The 21,555-nt window shown below is 39.0% G+C and overlaps 1 protein-coding gene across 1 annotated transcript; it reads left to right on the top strand.

Annotated features, from left to right (window-relative positions):
- The first annotated feature begins 1,161 nt into the window (after positions 1–1,161).
- slc9a6a (solute carrier family 9 member A6a) lies at positions 1,162–18,048 on the top strand. Its single transcript, XM_034690726.1, has 16 exons — positions 1,162–1,602; positions 4,007–4,206; positions 5,720–5,797; positions 5,890–5,966; positions 6,163–6,275; positions 7,845–7,950; positions 10,448–10,589; positions 11,413–11,518; positions 11,796–11,884; positions 12,320–12,433; positions 12,681–12,792; positions 13,282–13,435; positions 13,767–13,797; positions 13,891–13,976; positions 14,392–14,497; positions 14,719–18,048. Exons 1-16 carry the CDS (start codon positions 1,305–1,307, stop codon positions 14,989–14,991), a joined length of 2,085 nt encoding a protein of 694 aa, XP_034546617.1. The 5' UTR covers positions 1,162–1,304; the 3' UTR covers positions 14,992–18,048.
- The last annotated feature ends 3,507 nt before the right edge of the window (positions 18,049–21,555 follow it).

Here is a 21,555-nt window from a genome sequence, read left to right as displayed (position 1 = left end):
CATTTTCTGAATCAGCTAAGCGACACATAAATGTATACATCAAATGTCTTAGTACAGCATGAAACGTAGGGAGATTGTTTGATACAAATGTAAAACTTGTACTGGTCCATCTTGGTAGTTCAAGGAAAATTCGATATGCATCATATATGTCACCTGAAGCTTTTTCATTTTTGATGAATAAACCCAATGCGACTGAATAAGGAACATAGTATTACATTTTTTGATGTGTGATTACTTATTTGTCATTTCTCGTGGTATCTCAAGATCTTAAACTTAAGAGTTTCAGAAACATATTAACACAAAATGTTTGACATTCAAATATCACGTTTGCACAAAATGAAAAGCAGTACTGAGATATATTTTTAAATGTTCTGTTTTAATTATTTGAAATTTTCTACAACGAAAAGGATTATTTGATTACAATTTTAGGAGTCATTTCACTTGCTTTTTCTTTCACAGTTCTTTTTATTGATTTTGTAATTACAGTGCATGTAAGCATTGACTGTGTAAAAAAAAAGTAGATTTAAAGAGTGTGTGCACCAAAAAAAAAAAAAACTAAAAAAACAGACAGACTAAATTAGGTAAAATAAATAAATAAAAATAAAAAGTTAAATAAACATTAAGGCATTAAAGATAGATAGAAGGAAGAGGGGAAGAGAAGGGGGAAGAGAGAGGGGAAGGGGGCAACTAAGCTTCATCTGGGTGAACAGTTTTGTTGAAGTATTTGGTGTCACTTGCTTTTATGTCTTAATAATAATACATAATAATGAATTTTATTTATCACGCACTTTCCATTTGGAGCAAATATCAAAGTGCTACAGGGCATAATAAAAGGGCAGTAAGAATAAAAACAGGGTTAAAAACAAACTGGTAATTGCATGAGACCAGAACAGAGTTGTTGTACATGAAACAGAAAAAAACGAGCTTTCGGTTCTGAAAAATGACAACTGGAAATTTCAAAATAAGAGTCTGACGTTAGAAGTAGTATAATCCTCTCTAGCATTAATCAGTGTAATAACAACAGAATCTCGATGATTGTTCAGTAACAAGTCATACTATTTGCACGTGATATGATAGGTTAAGAAATATCCCTTAGGGATGATTAAAACAATAATCTTCCCACCATTGTACTTTTATTTTGAAGTAAACATCGCACACTTTCTGGAAAAAATAGTTTTCCCTTCCGGGCCGGAATCGATTCCTCTGTTGCTGTCGTCTTTCTGCTCTCTACTCCCCTCAGAAAAAAATATTTGCACAAAGTTTGCTGTTATTTACGACGATAGAACAACATTTGAGCAGCCAAAATGATATTCAACGTGACTGTCAACAGTGCATGTAGGGCAACAAGGACGCTGTGGTCGCTCATGCTTGTGAGCCTCTCTGTGTGCATCTGTGTTTGCCGAGCATTTTCACCAGTTCTGGAGGATGACAGTGCCATGGAGAACATTGTTACGGAGAAAAAGGCTGAGGAGAGCCACAGGCAGGACAGCGCAGACCTGCTCATCTTCATCATGCTCCTCACCCTCACCATCCTGACCATCTGGTTGTTTAAACACCGGAGGTTTAGGTTTCTGCACGAGACTGGACTGGCGATGATTTATGGTGAGATGCTCCGTGACTGCGAAGCGACATCAATGTGATGACTATCATTTGTCCTCATGATTAGCTTTGGGTATTTACACGTCTGTATCAGGCCTTGTTCTTCCTGAAGCTCATTTTCCTACACGAATGCACCACTCACTTTTCTAGCCATAGATGCTGAAGGTAACAGGCTCAGTTAAAGCAATACAACCCCCTCTCCATGCATCCCCAACTCAGACTTAAAAATAACATCAAAGCAGTCAAGTGTTTTTGGGCCCCAGAGAGAACTACAGTAGCCTGAAAAATACATCTCAAAGTTCCACTTCTCTACACTCAGTAAAGATGAAGGCTCTTGAAATAGTGTGTTCAAATAGGCTGTGAAATATGTGATTGAGTATTGCCTCCTGTACATAGTAGGTGGAAAGCAACAAAGTGCATGTTCATGAGGCACTTTTACATAAGTGTTGTGTGCATTTTCAGTCATTTATTTATTTATTTTTCATTTAAAAGGACCATGCATATTAACTGACACTTCTGTAAATAAGCCAGAATCAGCCAAAAGGCTAGATTACATCCATAGTCCCTTGCCTGATGTTAAAAAGGCTCCCTAAAAAGATCAAGAATAAACAAAAACAAAAAATCTAATCTAATCAAAATAAGAAGGGAGAGGAGAAACCAAAACACAAAGAAAAGAAAAGTGCAAATGGCACCATATGATTAGAATGACTAAAAGCTACATAAGCATATGATATGACCATCTTTGAGAAAGTGGCCATGGACATAAAATACACGGAGCAAGACAATCAGGAAGCAGCAATAAGGACATGTTAAGTAAGACTTATGCAGACACAACAGAACAATATTGAACAGTGCTGCACAAATTTGTATCCAACAGTAAACTATCTGCATACAATTCAAATGAAGCTACATATAGACTGAGCAACCAATGCACTCAACAAACAGACAATACAAGTAAGAGACAGCAAGTTCACTCATGTATTAGCTTTTGCTGAATACTTACTGTATACTCTCTAAAGAGAGAGATGTTTTACTTCTATAGTAGCAGGTACTAGAAACTAAGATATAACATTAAGCAAGCGTTAAACTGAGAATAGAAAATGAAACCAGTGGTTCACAACTGTCTTGTTTCCTTTTTTCCAACAACAACTTTTAGGTGTGAGTGCAAGAGGTTACCCTCTATACTCATCAGAAAGTGTTGTTTGAACAACTGTTTGAGGCCAAGAGAGGCTAAACTATTCAATATGCAAGTGTTTTTCATCAGAGCGTTGTGCTCCTTCCTACACAGCTACAACATCGAAATGCATTTTACACATTTGCATATCCTTCTTAACATTCGAAAAGGAAGAGGAGTAAAAAGTTAAGTTTTAAAAGCATTAATGAAAGGATGCATTCCGTTGTTGTTGTAGGATGAACTCTACTAAGCCAACCCTGAAAAAAAAATCTTGTGTGGATCAAAACTTTTCATGATGTTGAGGATTGTTTTATATTTTGTCTCCACTGTCACTTGTTTCAGTAATTGGTGAAACCCCAATGGAACCACAGTTCACAGAAAAAAAGTATCCTGATGAGTTTTTGTCCACCTGACATTTGGACATGTCATGCTACTGGAGGAAAAACACAGCTGTTGAAATTCACAACACATTACATTATATGTGTCTGATCCAGCCTCTAGACATTGTGCATGCAAGCTTGGAGGAACCCTTTAAACAGAGCTAATATTAACAGTATTTTAGCCTCCTGCTTGATGAGTCAAGAATTCGGACAGGAAAAAAGTTACACAAGGAGTGGTCAAGCACTGTGATTCATTGACTCCTACACTCTCCTGTTAGTTTTGTTGCACCTGCCAGGGTTTCATCTCACACGCTATCATCCTGATAAAGTAGGCTGTGTTTCGTGACATCTTGTAATTCTCTGCATAACTCAAACCAACTTTCTCCTGACCTGATGTCTAATCAGCCAGAGTAACATGAGACACGTGCAGCACTGCCTTTTAACAAGCTTTGGGAGTCATCTTTAAACATGAAGTCTTCATAATTTGTCTGATTCATGTCTGATTAGGCACATTATTCTCAAATGGATGATTTTCACATTTTATGTTCACAGCCGTGGCTTTGCATGTGCTTTTTCGCTCCTTCTTTGTGAGGCTAATTTTACTTTTTCTCTGTCTCTTATTTTCCCTTCCACAAAACAATCATACTGAAAAATATGAAATCTCAGGCAGCTCAAAAGACATAATCAGTGTGACAGTTTTTAACACAATGTTTTTACTGGCATTACATTTCTGGAACAATTTGGATAAAACACCACATTACAAAATGATCAGATTTTGACATGCATAACCCTAACCCTTTCATTTGGATTTCAATGTTTGACATAAGTCATCTCTGCTCTCTTTGTTTCTCAGGTGTACTTGTTGGCGTGGTTTTGCGTTACGGTATCCATGTTCCTCGTGACTTGGGCAACATGACGATGAGCTGCCACGTCAACACCAGCCCCGCCACTTTGCTGGTCAACGTCAATGGTAAATTCTATGAATACACGCTTAAAGGAGAGATCGGTGCCAACGAGGTGAACGACGTGCAGGATAATGAGATGCTGCGAAAAGTATGTAGTTACCTTCACTTTAACCAATGTGTCATTTTCATGTTATTATCAGAAATGTGATTCTAAGCACAGGAAGTTTGTATTAGTGTGCCACTAGTGATGGCTTTTTATGAATGGATTTTGAAGTTTGTATTTACATTTGATGCATCTTAAAGGGCTTAATGGGTCTGTTATGAGTTGATTTATCAATTGTCATGAAATCATTGGGGAGCAATACTACACCTGCTGTTAATTTTGAATGCATAACACTTCACTGAAAATGTTTAGTGTTTGGACTGTTTGGAAAAAGGAGGTTGTATGACTTAAATTCAGGGAAATCATGAACTACATTTATAACTTCTGACATTTGACAGAAAATAGAAATAATCAAGAAAATCATAGTCCGATGAATCGATAATGAATGTAACCATTCTGCACCATAACTTATTTAAGTATAAAACTTGTTGTCTTTAAATTGACTGCGTTCAATTTAAAGTAGTGCAGAATTCAATCCCCAATGAGGAGTCTTTAAATGGTTATTAGAGACACTGGAATTGAAAGTGATGCCTTTTTAAGACCTACAAAAGCAAACAAGACCATCAATAGTAAGCCAGACCATTACTTTATTGTAATTTTGAATGCTGCGAGGGGGTAAGGCATGAGTACAGATGATTGATAGCATGCTTAAGAAACAGCCTGCCACAGTTTGCCCCTCCCTTCATATATAAACAGTCAGTCTCACATTTGACTGTTTAAATAAAGCAGAATAAGAATTTGTGTCAGAAAACACAACATACAGGTGAACTCTGCAAGATCAGCAAAGGGATAAGTAGTGCTGCTTTGTACACAAGGGGCAATGAAATCGGCACAAATAAAGTTCCTCTGAGGAGCTTTAAGATAAGCAGTTCTGGTGAAAGACTTTTATAAGAAGAGTTCAAGGACTTCATTCCACAGGTAGAATAAGGTCAGGATACTGCTCTCTAGACAGGACTCTCTCTGGAAATATTACCTCTAAGTCTGAGGATCAGTTGGGCATTTGAAGCATGTGTATTTTTGAAGAGTTCACGAGCTGCTTTGCATTTCAGACATCTGGGACTAATAAGCCCTAAAATTATGCCAGAGCACATGCAGTATGTAAATTGTTGCATCATTTGTCTCTGGTTTAATTTTTTCACCATCAGATGTTCTCTATAATGAATGAACTCATCAAACAACAGAATCATGCACTTTTAAAGAGGACTGATCAAGAGCTACAACCAGAACACTGAATATGAGCTCTGCGCTGCCTGTGTACACATGCTGTCCTCGTCCCTTAGCTTGTATTTTCCTGTTGTTACAATTATTTCTTGATTGTCCTGGAAGCTATTTCATGCTGTCCCAGATGTGTCACTTCTGATTCATTAATTAATTTAATAGTGCAACAGCCTGGAAGTAGAATAAATCCATGAAAAAGCTCTCTTTTAATCTGGTTTTATTTCTAATTCCAATGATTCAGAGCTTTAGTGTGGTAATGTTGGTTGTGTGTGTTACTCAGGTGACCTTTGACCCTGAAGTTTTCTTCAACATTCTCCTGCCGCCAATCATCTTCCACGCTGGATACAGCTTGAAAAGGGTAAAACACATTTTACACTCTCTTTACCAAATGAAACAGATGGAGACAAATGATGCTGATGAATGAAGATGTGTTTTCTTTTTGTCTTTCAGAGACATTTTTTTCGTAACATGGGATCCATCTTGGCTTTTGCCTTCCTGGGAACAGTTGTTTCCTGTTTTGTTATTGGGTAAGAATACTCATCCTGCAACAACATCCTGATTCCTCCTGTTCAACTATTGATTCAGCCACAGAATACAAAAGACTCTCTATGCCTCAGCTGTGTTCATGTGTCAGTAGCTGTGCTGTTAAAGTGCCTATAAAGGCTGAATGTGACTGTTGTTTATGTTTACACCCAAAAAAAACAGCTGCTTTATCTCCATCAGGTTGCTGATGTATGGCTGTGTGATGCTAATGAAGCAGGTTGGACAGCTGGGAGGAGATTTCTTCTTCACTGATTGTCTCTTCTTCGGAGCCATTGTTTCTGCTACAGACCCCGGTATGTTTCCTGTGCATGATTTCAGTGCTCGAGGTTTGTCCTGCTTCCAGCTTGCACTAATTATAAACTTGATTCACTTTTATCTTTTTAAGTGCTGAAAGCTTGAACTGCATGTTCTCACACACACACAGGAACAAACTATTCTTTCAAAAATGCAACATTACTAAGAATTGCAGAGGTTTTACGTCACCCGAGAGGAGCATCTTTAGAAATGCCATCATATCTGTTGGATGGACTCTACTTTTCTGAAACCTGAGATAGAAATGTGTTGCCAAGCTGTTGAAAAAAGAGGAAAACCTGTGGTTAGAGGAGAGAAAAGGCTAAAAAAAACAAAAAACACTCAAAGAATTCAATATTTAGGGGAGAACAGGGTTGGTTGTCACACGGGTTGGTTGGCACACTCATTATATCTCGCCACCAGAAGGCACTGTCTCTCAAATTGGGGTATGGACTTTTCCAGAATTAGGATCAGAACTCAGCTACATAGTCTTCTGAACTTGAGGTGAGAGGACTTTTTGTGTTTGTCATGTCAAATTGTAAATACTCAGCTCCTCAGTATTTTTCTTCTTGGCTTTTAAATGATGGGTTTATAACAAAACAAGTGTGACCCTTAAAAAGTGTGAGGAGAAAGCTAAAGTTTAGATTTGTATTAGCTAGCTAACTAGTTGTTAGATGGTAGTTAGCCTTGATGCTAGCAAAAACTTCCAGTTGGGGTTGGTCGTCACATTCTCTTTGGGGTTGGTTGTCACATGTAACAATCAACCCCTATGTTGTCAAAACCATGTATGGTGAAATTAGTTGGAGTGTGCAGACACTACAATTGCTATCACTGTAACTCAGACAGTGACTGCATGTAGCCTAGGTGAGTAGGCCATTATTGTTTGGCCTATTTGTTTTGTTCTTTATGTTGTTATATAGGCTGGCCTAAAGATGTGTTTCCTCTTCATGTTCCTTGCTCATTTTATGTTAAAATGCATTAAGTTATGTAGGCCTATCACTTGTCAGTTCAATTCAACTTTTAAATTTAGTTCTGCCTTCTTGCCTTTTTCAAAAGTCTTTTCCCATTAAAATACCATTGTGACAACCAACCCCATAGTGTGTGACAACCATCCCCGTGATGGGGTTGGTTGTCACAATGTGTCAGAGTGTCTTGATAGTTAATTGCCTCTTTGTTACAATGAGTTGGAAAATGAGATGGATACACATTTCAAGCCAACACCTTAAGCTTCAATTTAATGTAGGAATGACTATTGAAAGATTTGATGATGAACAATCATCGAAACAGTAAAAAGTGTGACAACCAACCCCGTTCTCCCCTACTTGAAAGTCTACTTATGCTTACAAATTCCTGTGATTTCAGAATTGCTGATTGTTTAGCGTGTGTCACAGCAGGCTTAATATCAGTGTGTTTCAGCTGTGTAAGGATATGTTAAACATTGGGATATAATAGTGTAAGTATGTGGTATAGTATCAAAACACAGCTCTCTATAAACTCTGTTGTCAGCTAAATGTCACCATGTGGATCTGTTTCAACATTCAGGAACTTACCCTACGTCTCTTTGTTTACAGTGACAGTCCTCGCGATCTTCAACGAGCTGCAGGTAGACGCAGACCTGTACGCCCTGCTGTTTGGAGAGAGCGTGCTCAACGATGCAGTGGCCGTCGTTCTATCCTCGTAAGTCTCTCAAACCATGACTCAGCATGTTGTATGTGCACACAGTTGTCCAGTGCAAGACACGCATTTTTGTATCGATCAACAACTGACATTTCAGCCAGCCCAGAATAAGCTTCTTATTAACGCTGTGCCAAACAAGAGGTGGTCTCTAACCTAACCTAACACTCCGCTTTTCTCCTCTACATGGGACTGTTATTATTCCCACAGAATTGTAAATTACAATAGCAGACACAGCGCTGAGGCCGGGCTCTGTGGAGAGACTCTGAGCGGCCCATTGAACGGGTGCACTAAGTAGAGCGTGGCATTGTGTGCCTTTTGCAGTGCCTTGGGACAGATATGACAAATCACCAGCCATTTATTTTTCAACTAGAGATGCATTTCATTATTTATTCATTTATTCTTTGCTTTTTTTGGTAAAGAGTTTTTGTTTTTGTGAGTCAGCAAAGAGTCCTTCTCTGTTACCTTTAGAGAAACTGTATAAAAAAAAGCAGAGCAGAGGGCAGAAAGCCAAGAGGTCTTATTTACAAAAAGCCTGGTGATTTGTTTTGTGTGGGGAAACAGAGAGGGGGGATACATTACTTTGAATACATTTTATCGCAAAAGAACCTCTGCCAAACAGTGAAGTACAATTATTTGTTTGCCACTCTGTTGAATTTTAAAATATTACTTCTGCGATAAAATCCCCCTCGTCTACGAGCAGGAGACTTCTTTATTTTCAAAAGCTGTGTGACCCAAGTTTCCTGACAAGTCTGCTGTTCTTTTTCCACTCTGCTGAGACATCTCAGTGTTGAAACTCAGCTTCCAGGTAACACAAAGAGGATGTTTAAAGTGACAGATTTCATCTGCTAGTATGCTAATGCAGTGTACAGTGTATGGTGGCTGCAACACTGATATATCAGAGTTTGTTGTATTATTGCCAGGAAGATTTTCAACAACTTTTCAGTATGTCTGAATTCAACCTGATGAAACAATGTCTGACTAGTCACCATCTCAAACAAATAGAGCTAGTAAACACCATGATAATCCAGACTATGGCCTTCAGTGAACTTACTGTGTGGATCTCATACACAAATCTCCAGTGGTGCAAAATACGTGACATGTTTTTCACCACCCAGCAGTGTTTAGTCTGCCAAAGGAGGGGGAAGTTAAGAGCAAAACAAACTAGCTTTTCAACTCTCTTGTGATTCGAGCCAAGTACGGTTTGTCGTCTAATCTCTGCCAACATTCATATTTCCTCATACATCATGCTAATTATTGTTCTGATGATGCAACTGACAGTTTAAACTACACAGGTGATATTGTTGATGTACTGGAACTGAGGCCAAGTGAGGTCTAAAAACAAACCTGCAGTAACTGTTTTTTCACCACAGGGACCCTTAAAACTCAAATCACACCCACAGCAGAGCAGCAGTATTTAGATTGAAGTCTCTGGTAGGATTGGAGGGCTCTGTGGTGTCTTCTTCCTGTTCAGCCCACAGAGGATGTTTTTTTCCATCTTGTACTTAAAAAACTTTAGTGTTGGTATGAGGTGAAAACAGCTTTAGCTGTTAGAAAATTAGCTCATAAGTAAAAACAAATCTATCATATGTATACAGATCTTACTGGGTTATCTGTTATTCCTAATTTCACACGATTTATAGGAAAATGTGTCCCTTACAAGACATGTACGTAACTGGAATCTTACTACTTCTTTTCGCTCAATTATAGTCAAGTCAAGTCAGCTTTATTTATAAAGCACATTTAAAAACAACCAGTGTTGGCCAAAGTGCTTTACAAGGTAAAAAGTACAAAGTACAAAGTACATGAAGACAACAATAAACAACAACATAACAGGATATTACTGTGCTCTTCATGAGGAGAAGTCCAAAGAGAAGAGATGTGTCTTCAACAAAGATTTAAAACATTCAACAGTGGGGGCCAATCTTAATTGGAGTGGCAAGCCATTCCAGAGCTTGGGGGCCGCTGCTGCAAAGGCTTGGTCTCCCCGGGTTTTATATCATATTGATTATAGCACTTAAAGTTAAACTTTAAAGTGAGCGAGCAGCTGTGTCATATGTTGAGTTTTAACACTGAACTATGTAAACAGTCTCTGATTTTTTTGCTACCACTTTTTCTGTTCTGTATATCTCTGCATTTCTCTGTTTAAATGAGTGAGAGCTTTCTCTATGACTCTTTGAGCACCCTGAAATATTTATAAAAATTACCTCTGGCAAGGAGACTTGTTATCACAGTGGAATATGCAGTTAATGATGAAAACATTTGACATTAGGAAGACTGCATTGAGAGTGCAAGTAAGGCAGTTACATCAATATTTTACAAATTCTAACACCTTTTTCAGGTGTTCAGGCTTCAGCCTCATGACTCCTTTTCTTCATCTACTCCTTCAAAACCTTCAGTGTGCACTTATTTCTCTTGATGCTTGGCATGATTCTCTCTCTCTCTTTGTACATATAACATACATGATTGCTATTAAATGTTATCATTTGTTTAATATCAGGTCTATTGTGGCGTATCAGCCACAAGGAGACAACAGTCACACCTTCGAGGGCATGGCCATGCTGAAGTCTTTTGGGATTTTCCTCGGGGTCTTCAGCGGCTCCTTCGCTCTGGGAGTGGCCACTGGAGTTGTCACTGCTCTCATATCTTTTCTGTCTCTGCTCCTGAAAAAAAGATCACTCAGAAATATTCAGTTTAATGTAGAAATAAATCTTAATCATTTGCATTTTTTTTTGGTAAAGCTCAAGTGCAATGGTTTGATAAATTAGGTTTTGGAAAACCACTCAGCCCAACTTGGTGGCAAAAATAATGTAAAACAATAAGAAAGGACTGGAGAGATAGTTACATTTGTTTAAAAATGTGTTTCAGTCCCAGAGTACACTAGCAGTCAAAAGTTTGGAAACACCTTCTCATTCAAGGGTTTGTATTTATTTTAATTATTTGAAACACTGTAGATTAATACCAAAGACATCAAAACTATGAAAGAACATATATGGAAGTATTTAATTAACAAAAAAGTGTTAAACAAAGCAGAATATGTTTTATATCTTAGATTCTGTAAAGTAGCCCCCTTTTTCCTTCATGACAACTTTGCACTCTCTTGGTATTCTCTCAGTCTGCTTCATGAAGTGGTCTCCTGGAATGGTTTCTAATTAACATGAGCCTTGTCAAGAGTTCATTTGTAGAATTACTTACCTTCTTCAAGTGTTTGAGACCATCAGTTGTGTTGTTCAGAGGTAGGGTTAGTACACAATGGATAGCTCTATTTGACTACTGTTGTAATCCATATTATGGCAAAACCAGATTATTTAATAGTTTTGATGTCTTAAGTATTAATCTACAATGTTGAAAATAATTAAAATAAGTAAAAACAATTGAATGAGAAGGTGTGTCCAAACTTTTGACTGGTAGGGTATGTCACAAGTTTCTAGTTGTTTTGTTAAACTCCTTGACTGTTGTCTTCACGTGACAAAGTTCACCAAACTGAGGGATTTCCAGCTGTTGGAGACGGCTCTGTTCTTCCTCATGTCATGGAGCACGTTCCTGCTGGCAGAGGCCTGTGGCTTCACAGGTAACATACACACATAAATACTGCAAATAGACCTATTTGAATATCACAGTTATTTGATATGGTATCATGTAGTTCCTTTGTTTTCTTTCTTTAAGGCAGGATTAAATAAGGAAAGTGATTGCTTAGTTGCATACACTGTCATTCAGCTGGAAGCATTAGCATCCACTTTGCAGAAGTACCCTCAAGCAAGACAGAAAAAAACTCTTTGTGCAATCTGTTTTTATTGAGCTTGTGACTCCCCTGTTCCTGTATCTCTGTCCCCCCTGGTGTGTTGTAGGTGTGGTTGCAGTACTGTTCTGTGGAATCACTCAGGCCCACTACACCTTCAACAATCTGTCCCCTGAGTCCCAGGACAGGACTAAACAGGTCAGACCTGCGACTGTAAACCTGTAAACACACTCCAGTTATTCTTTTTCACATTTGATATTGAGTTTGTGCTTTTATTTTGAAATTTTAAAAAGGAGAATGTTGGTGATGTAATGCTGAAATGTTCCACGAGTAAGAAGTGTGTACAGCTGAGTGAGGTGTGTGGCAGTTTACACGTTGTTTAACTGTACAATGGTAATGGGTTTATCAGCAAAGCACCAGCTGGTAGTTATTGATACTCAGCAGCTCATTCATCCTCACCCATCAGCAAAAAGTGATGAAAAAGAAGTGCTGATTAGAAAAGAGGAAGGTGTTATAAGCCGAATAGAGTAATGACAAATAACTGCACCTAAAGAGTGCACTAGGAATTTAGATTGTATCTGTATTTCTTGCTAAATGTACTTTACTTCTTCTTCTGTGTTTCTTGTGTTGCAGCTGTTCGAGCTGCTAAATTTCCTGGCGGAGAACTTCATTTTCTCCTACATGGGTCTGACCCTGTTCACCTTCCAGAGCCACATCTTCAATCCCATGTTCATCGTTGGAGCTTTTGTATCTTTTTGCAAATGAACCGAACTGCACACATAAACACCACCCTCTGCTTCACATCATCACTTGTGTTTTTAGCATCAGTGTAGGAATGTGGAACCACTGGGGCAAAGTTCCCACAGTATTTAACTAACAATCAGGAAGCAGGTGGTTATTGATTTGAATGGCAGTAAATAAGCTTGGCACAGAGTGAGAATTCTTGCTAGCTCTCTGTTTACTCGTGCTTTCCTTAACCTCGTTCCAAAACCAGGTGGCAGTGTTTCTGGGGAGAGCTGCAAACATCTACCCTCTTTCATTTCTTCTGAATCTGGGACGACGCCACAAGATCAGATCGAACTTCCAGCACATGATGATGTTTGCAGGTTAGTGAAGTACAGGTGTATAAACCTCACATAGGATGCTAGCTTTTAGGCTTAACCTTTGGATGCACTGCAACATTTTCCAGTTTGTTGCAAAGCAGTGTGAGCAGATGAATAGATTTTAAGCCTTGTTAACGTGTCAACGTATCAATCAGGAGCTAATAAGTAGTCATGTATACAAGGAGCCAGTGCTCTGTGGTGCAGCTAGCTACTTAGATCAATGACAGGCTGTTTGCATACTCATAGATCCAGACATACTTAAAGAGGGTAAACACTCTGAGTTACAGCGATGTGGTTTTATGGCATGATGTTTTTCTATGCGAGAACCTTCTTAGTATGTCACATGATAAACAGGAGAACATATATATAATACCAGGCGAGGATCTGTAAAAGATGAACTGCACCAGCATGTTAACAGAAGACATCGGATTGTCTTACCTAGGAACATTCAGACTTGTTTGTGTCTAACATTCTTCTCTCTGTGCTCCCCAGGGCTGCGAGGCGCGATGACCTTTGCCCTGTCGATCAGAGACACTGCAACGTACGCCCGTCAGATGATGTTTACTACCACTCTGCTCGTGGTCTTCTTCACTGTGTGGGTCTGTGGAGGTGGCACCACACAGATGCTGTCTTGCCAGCGCATACGGTACAGTTCCATTTCGCCTATAATCCTAGAAATGGGATTAAAATTTGGGTTTTTGTGGAGAGGTTTTTGGATATTGGCGAAGATTTTTCCTTTTGTTAAGTTGTTTTATCTTTCATCTTGTTCTCTCATCAGGCTGAAACTCAAAGATTGGTTTAGTACTACTTTAGGTCTGCTCTGTTGAATGCTTCAGGCTTTTTGTCCACAGTACACCCACCTGTTTGTATAAGCGCCCTTCTCAAGAACTTGCTAAACAGGGGGAACACGCCTCACAAAAATGTCCTACAACAGTTTACAACAGCTGATTTACATGTGTTTATTCTCCCTTCAACAGAGTGGGGGTGGACTCTGATCAAGACAACTCTGTAAGTGTGACTTGTGAAATACTCATTTGCATTAAGGTTGCTGGTTGACAATGATAGTGACTAAACACACACCATACTTCTCTGTTTGTACAGATTAGCATCACTGAAGCCCCGGAGAGGAGAAGCACCAAGCAAGAAAGTGCCTGGCTTTTCAGGATTTGGTACAACTTTGACCACAAGTATCCTTTTCGTGACAGATGAGTTTTTGTCATGACTTCAAACAATGGGGTTGTCTGTGCCCAGATAGTTTGTGCTTCTAATGTGTTGGGTTTTTTTGTCACAATTGTGGACTTGAGAAGCTAGTACACTGAAGCATGACTTGTAGTTTTCTGTGTCAGACAGCAGAGGGAGACAAGGATATATTATCTTTTATTGGCTTTTATGTGAAGGTCATCAAGTTAAATTCATTTAGTTTAATGCATTTATCAGTCATTTATATCTTTGATTTACTTTAATGTTGAACATTTTGCCCTTTAACCTGCACAGGGAGCCTTTTTTGTTCTTACAGTGATTTTATATTTTGAATCCCATTTTACAGTTACAGTCCAGTTTGTTTTCTGTATTAAGAGTCCTTTACTCAAGCCTTCCCTCAAGCTACCTGAAGCCCATCCTGACTCACAGCGGCCCCCCTCTCACGGCCACGCTGCCTCCCTGCTGTGGACCCCTCGCCCGCTTCCTCACCAGTCCTCAGGCCTATGAGGTCAGACACTGAAGTTATTTGTGGCTTAAGATTTATCCTGTATTACCAGATGAAAGAGAGTTATGTGGATGACTCATGAAGAACAGAGGATCAGTTTGAAACCTGAGGTTTTATGTCAGTGGGCAGAGAAAGAAAAAAAAATAAGCACTTACAGAAATTAGAACATACTTCTGTTCTGGTTTGTATAAGTATCTGACATCGCTCTCCTCCCCTCTCTTCAGAACGAGTGCCAGCTGAAGGACGATGACTCTGACCTCATCCTTACAGACGGTGACATCAACCTGAGCTACGGTGACATCACCGTTAGCACGGATGCCACAGGTGCCCACACAAGCGGCGGTTTAGCCTACGCTGGCGCCGCCACTGCCGACGACTTGGACAGAGAGTTAATGCACGGTGATCACGAGCTGGTGATGAGAGGCACACGCCTCGTACTCCCCATGGACGACTCAGAGCCTCCCTTTACGGACCCACACCAGCGCTTACGTATGTGAAGATAACCCTTAAACCCAGATAACCGTCCAACTCGAAATCACCTGAGCCATCGAGCAAGAGACCAGTACCTGATGCTCTTCTTCTCACCTTGTTTTGCACTTGCACCTTGCCTCATTCCTCTTGCTTTTTTTACCCCCTCACAGCTACATTAACTCACTCCCTCTAGTGGCAAATCACTGTCTCTACCTCATTCTCGTTCTGCTCATTTCCACACCTTTATTGGCGTCTGTCATTATTGTAATATAGTCTTATTTATTTGCAGGGTTTCTCCATTTAAAGTCAGCCTCTCTTAGTTTGGCTTCAAGTCGTGTGTCTGTCACCTTACTGTAGCATTGCACAGAGGTCCAGCAGCATGTGTTAGTGTGTAAATGCAAGTATCAACCAATAGCTAACTTGTCCATGTACAGTATATATTACAAGAGTACTTTAACTTTGATATGCATGCTGAGGATGCTTGTGGTTTTCTTTGTACGGGAGGTGGAGGGCTTTTGTGTTTTGGGTCTGACTTTGAATGTTGCTGCCTTCTCTCCGTGCACCAGAGGCATGCTGACCCAGTGGAAAACTTTACTGTACATTTTGTTACAATCAAGTGCCTGGGAATTGTAGTTTGCAGCCTGGAAACCCACACTGGATCAGCTATGGGGACGGGCGGTCATGCAGTTGTAGTTTTCCTTTGTAAAAAAAATGACAAAAAAAGAACAAAAAAGTGAACCAGCACCTCCGTCCATAAGGTAGCAATATACTCAGCGGGTGTTTGGGCTGTCAGTCTGTGCTGTCTGCCTGTAAATAGTGTTTAATGTGATGCCATTGATGCAGTGTACACCTGGCAGTGAAAGTTGTGGATCTCTCCCAATGACCTTGGACTGTGACATAGAGAGGGACTTTACACCTTATTTTAGAAGCTGACGGCGCTCACAGCAGAACGAAGGGCTCTTGTTTGTGGAAAAAAAAACGAGATCCAAAAACGTAAATGTAGAAAGCTTTGTGCCATTTCTGCCCTGCATTTCATCTTTTTGTGAAAGCTGAACGCAGGTGACCTTAAAGTATTTTGTAATGGTGTTGTTGTGAGAGAGCTTGAGCACTTTAAGCTGAATCATGTTTGTCATACTGTACACATTTAGCTGTGTGGGTGTGTTTCCTATTACAATCATGCATTCATGTCCAGACTTTATACTCATGAATATGACACTAACAAGAAAAATTAGTGTCATGTTATTGGTGATTTTGTGAGTACTGTGAGCTTTTTGATTGACACTGAAACATGGCCATAAATTATCTCAAAGTCTAAGTTTGCAATGATCTTGTTTGATCGGCTCAACAGTTAGAACCCAAAGATATTCACTTGGTACTTTAAAAAACTAAAATGGTTTTCTTCTTTATTTGACAAACTGGACAAACAGAATTTAAGGCAATTGTTGCTTTAGTAAAATAGGTCAATTATATCTCTGTTTGAAATAAGAATTGCAGATGAAGCCCATCAGTTAACCAAACTTTTAATCTTCTAGCTGTTGCTGTCTTTGATTTTTTTTTTACAAAGTGGTCAGTACTATCAAGAAAGAATATTATTGTGTTAATGAATACAGTTTTAATATAAGCAGATACTTTGGTACTGTGCCAGTTTGTCTTCAGGAGGATCAATTCATTAAAACAATAGTTACTTCTATGCTGGATGTTTTCCTGTGCTGTACATCATAGAGCTCTGGAGGATTAATGGATTGATGGTTAAACATGAATTCAACAGAATAAGTCTTTCAATCACTCATCATCAAAGTGTACTAATGAGAAGATGTTACGTGTGACTTTGAATCTAATTCAAGTGAGGTTGTGTGAGAACAACATGCGATTTCATGACCTCCTTAGCGTGCTAAGTGTAGCAGCTGTTAATGCAGGAAGTGGTGAAAGGGTGTCACCGTGGAAACACTGTGTTGATGTGGACGGTGGCCAGAAAACACTGGTGAGCGGTGGTCAAATGCAACAGGAGTGGGAGGAAAATCAGAATTGTGTGTTATCAAAGTGAGCAAGGAGGGAAAGGCCCTGTTTGTTTGTTTGTGTGTTATTATGAGGAAGAGCATCCTTTTAGATATCGCTTCTTCCTTCTGCAGTTATCTTCTGCTGTGCAGGAACTCCTTTTTTCTTTTTTAGTCAGGCATGCCTCTCAACGCCACATTATCCAGGAATGATTTCCTCGTTCTACATTTATACTTTTCATTTGTGTTGTGAGTGAATTTGATTTCATAGAAGGGAAACAAAGAAAGTTAAGAAGATTTGCACTCATCCATTGAGAATGTTTTATTCTGTTGCTTTGATTGTTTTATTTAACAGCTGCTTTTATGATCATTTATATTTCTGAAGGTTGTGGAAAACAGTGCAAATTCATGTTTGATTAATCTTGTCTCATTGATGTAACTTTGTAATCTGCTGTGGAGATGGTTAAAAACTGTCTCTTACTGTTGTTCCATCACTTTACCATTCAGGTACTTTGTATGTATGTTTGCAACAAGTTGAATGCTGTAACCATGACTTCTACAGAGCATGAATCCTTCAATCCTCCGCCAACGGTGGGGGAAAAAAATCTATATATAAGAGCTGAAACGTGTGCCACTTTCTTCAAATGACACACTGAATAATGTAAACTCTGCAAAAGCTGATGTAGGTTTTGGGTGTTTGCCTACTGCTCTGTCAGTATGTGTTTCTCTCTGTTCTCTGAATGGTGACTTGTGATTGGCTTTGATCGTTGGAAAATCTCGTCTGAAGTAGCTGACCAAAGAGGCCTGCTGTGCTTTGTGTTTCCAGACAGTCCACTCTATCTTATACTGCAAATTCTCTGTGTTTTGTGTGAATGTGTGTGTGTGACGTGTGTTAACCGCCTGCTTGTGTACAGGATGTGTTACCTTGTATGTGTGTATGAGAGCGGAGGGAGAGACGCACTGTGTTCTGTCTCTTTTCCTCTGTTGCAGGTACTGATTGTTTACATCTGTGTAAATATATTCTCACCTGTTCATGTGCGTGCAGCAGTCAATAAACAGAAGCCTGTGCTTTTGGTTAAAGCCCCCGCAGTAGTGGCCTCATTCATCTAGTTTCCTGTTTATCGGACGCCGGTGTTGTGTGAGAATGTAGCAGCGGAGCTCCTGAGATCATCCCTTCCCAAGTATGAAAGAAGATTAGTGCCAGAAGTGATTTCATTTGAGTTGTGTAAATCTAAGAGGAATTTCACATTATGCTAAGAAATGAAATATGGCAGGTAGCCCAGGCCTGAAGATATTAAAGAGTGGCAAATACTCCACAGGGATAGAGTCCACTTTAGGTTAGACCTGGGGTTAGCTGGTCCTGCTCTGAAACAGGATTAACCTCCGTAGTTTGGGTGTGAGTAAACAATAGGACTTACCAAGGGGTCAAAAGATAATGAGAAAATAATGGTGCACTGATATGACTTTCTCACTCTTTAAACTCCTTATACTGTTATCTAATGTGGAGCTTTCAGCATAAGCCAATACAGAATACACTGGAGCCATCCTTTGATGTGTATGAGAGAACCAGGCATGATTCAAGTGGTGCTTTATTAACTTTGCGGAACAAAATGTGACAAGTTTGAACATATTTGAAGTGTCAGAACATCTTGTTCTTTCAGCGCGAAATTCTGACAGCAAAGACTTCAGCTTTCTCTAGGCAAACTTGGATTCCTCTTTTGCTAATGCATGTAAGCACAAGAAAGGTAGAATCTGAATTTAATCTTGTGTTAAGGTTTAGTATCTTTCTTATTTTCACAGATATCCGGTTCAGCTGTTTGAGTCAGTTGAAAAAAAACTTACTGGTTTTGGTGTAGCCCTATGTAAGCTGATTAGATGATAAGCTGGACATTTATTATACAAATATCCCAAGTCTTTTAACTCTTAAAAAATATTGTCATTGTGTTTTCTTATAAAACACTGAATAGTTTAATCAGCCAGTCAAAACAAGTGGGGAAAAAAGAACACTTTGAGGTTGAACTGTTTACATCCTTACCGGTCACGACTTGCGCAGCTTTCCTGCTACCATGATTAACCATTTTACAAACTAAAAGGTTTTGGGAATCATCGCCTCAATGTGAAAATCACTCAGTAAAAATACAAACATTTGAGTCCTCTATAAAAGTCTTGACTCTTAAATAAAACCCTTGACCGTTGATGATGTTAGAAAATGTGTGGTTTGGCTATATGACTCCTTATGCTGTATGTGTTCAGCAAAATCTGTTTTAAAAGTTAGATTTGAAGACACCTTATTAATGTACAACTAACTTGACTTATATTTAATCTTTTTTACCATTCTGAATGTCTCAGAGCTTAAAAATCACATCTTTTATACTGATATATTTTGCTGTCAGTAATGTAATGAACCAGAAAACCCCCATAAAACTACTTATTTTCATCCTCAAAACTAATAATATGACACATTTCATCCATCTTCAAGATAAAGGGGTTAGATTGGTGTTATAACAGAGCCGCACCCTGCACAGCAAAGACTGATGGCTTTTATTCTCCCAGTAACGATTTGTGCCAGATATCAGGTAACATGTTCCTAATATGGACACAACTCCCTCCAGTCTGCTCAAGAATGTCTGTATAGTAGAGTTACAGTCCAGGCAGGAAATAGTAGTTTTAAAGGGCCACTTAGCTTCAGCTCAAGCAGATATCTGTCTTGGAACTGCACCGTCTGAGTTCCACTCTCCTCACAATGATGTGTAACACCATGACAAATAACACAAGGTTTTAAAACGTCAGGATCCCAGTTTAGTTGTTTTTCAAAATTCCACTTCCAGTTGTATGACAGCATTATATAAAGCAAAAAATAATGTAATTCGAGAGGATTCTTTTACTTGTCCAAAGAAAATAAGACTTCTTAAGCTGTTCACTGTGCTGTAGCATTTAAATCCATTCAGTGAGAAATTAATTCTTGTGTCTTTTGAGAAATAAAAAACTCTAAACTCCCTTTAACACTTGCAAATGTTACCATAGTAAAACATTGTGGTCCTATGTTCATGGCAGGACCTGCACAGACCAAACATGTGGCTCTTATTCACATTCATCTAAGGTAACAAAAGTCTTGATTGTGTTGGTTGGTTATGAATAATTGTGAAGTCAGACTCAGAAAAAAAGGTCCTACTGCTTGCACAACATGTAGGGCAGCCAATACGGCACTGTACCATAATGTTTTTCCACTGAAAGAGCACCCTGCAGGGCCTTCATCATGTTTTTCCACTGTTAGAGCAACCTTAAGGGCATTTTGTCAGGTATTTAATCACATTACCCTGTAGAAAGGGGGCAGTTTATCAAGTTTTCTCCACTGAAAGGCTAGTCTACTAGAAAACGCTCTAACACTCTCCACTGCAAAGGTACCCGAGGGCATATTATTGTGTTTTCTCCACTGAAATAGGAGTTGAAAAGGGCCTTTTCCACATTTTCTCCACAGAAAAGGCATCCTCATCTGACATTACATTACATTTTCTCCACTGCAAAGACATCTTGAAAGTCAAGTTGTCATGTTTCTCCGTTGGAATGGCACTCTGAGGGCTCTTAATCAAGTTTTCTCCACTGGAAAGCCCCCTAAGGAAAACTATATCAGTTTGGCCACTGATAGGCCACTCCAGAGGACCTTTTTTTCTCTACTGGAAAGGTACTGCTGAGGGCATGTTATTTCATTTTCTACTTTGGACTGGTCATTGTGAAGGACACTGTAACCAGTTTTCTCCACTTGAAGTCCAATCTGGAGGTAACTTCAGTATTTTTCTCCACTGAAATGGCACTATGGAGGGCAGAGTACCAATTTATATATTTTTTTTCATGGGAATATCAACCAGTAGAATAGTTTATTTTGTTTTCTCCATTAAAAAAATCACACTGATTGCCACTTTATCATGCTTTCTCCATTGGGGCCACTGAGGTTTGCGGTAAAATGGTTAACAATTCAGAGCTTATAGACACATATACATGGTTTAGAAAATAATTACTCTAGCAGCATGTTGAATTAAATGAAAATACATGACATGTTGTATACTTTTGTCTGATATGATGGCACAACAGATGTCCTGCCTTCAAGTTTGAACACATCACAACTACATACTCTCAACTCTTATAGAGATGTTTATTGTTATATTGGTGGATGGTGTTCAAGGGGAAAATAACAGTTTAGTCTAAACGGAGTCTTTACCCTATTGGGCATGTTTGTTGTATAATAGGAACACATTTCAGGCATTTCATTATACATTTATAATAGCAATAGTTTAACACTGAGGGTTACGTTTACAGGCCACAAGTATTTACTTTTGGTTAAGATTGAGTCATCTTGGTGTAATTCCTTCAGTCATTACCAAAGAAGGAGATGAGTGAGGCTGATACACAAGTATAACAAAAATGTTTCAACTTAACAAGTCTGACCATCTTTATAAACATTTCTGGTGTGTATTATAATGAGGATAACTATTTTCACATGTGGGGATCCCTACAGAGAAAAACTGAGTGTGTACATAAAAAGGTGATTATATCGTCCCATCACTCATTATGTATGCAGAAAAGTTTTGACTTATTTTC

This window comes from Notolabrus celidotus, chromosome 8 (genome assembly GCF_009762535.1).
Source record: "Notolabrus celidotus isolate fNotCel1 chromosome 8, fNotCel1.pri, whole genome shotgun sequence".
Lineage (NCBI taxonomy): Eukaryota > Metazoa > Chordata > Actinopteri > Labriformes > Labridae > Notolabrus > Notolabrus celidotus.
This window is presented reverse-complemented; position numbering and strand designations above follow the sequence as displayed.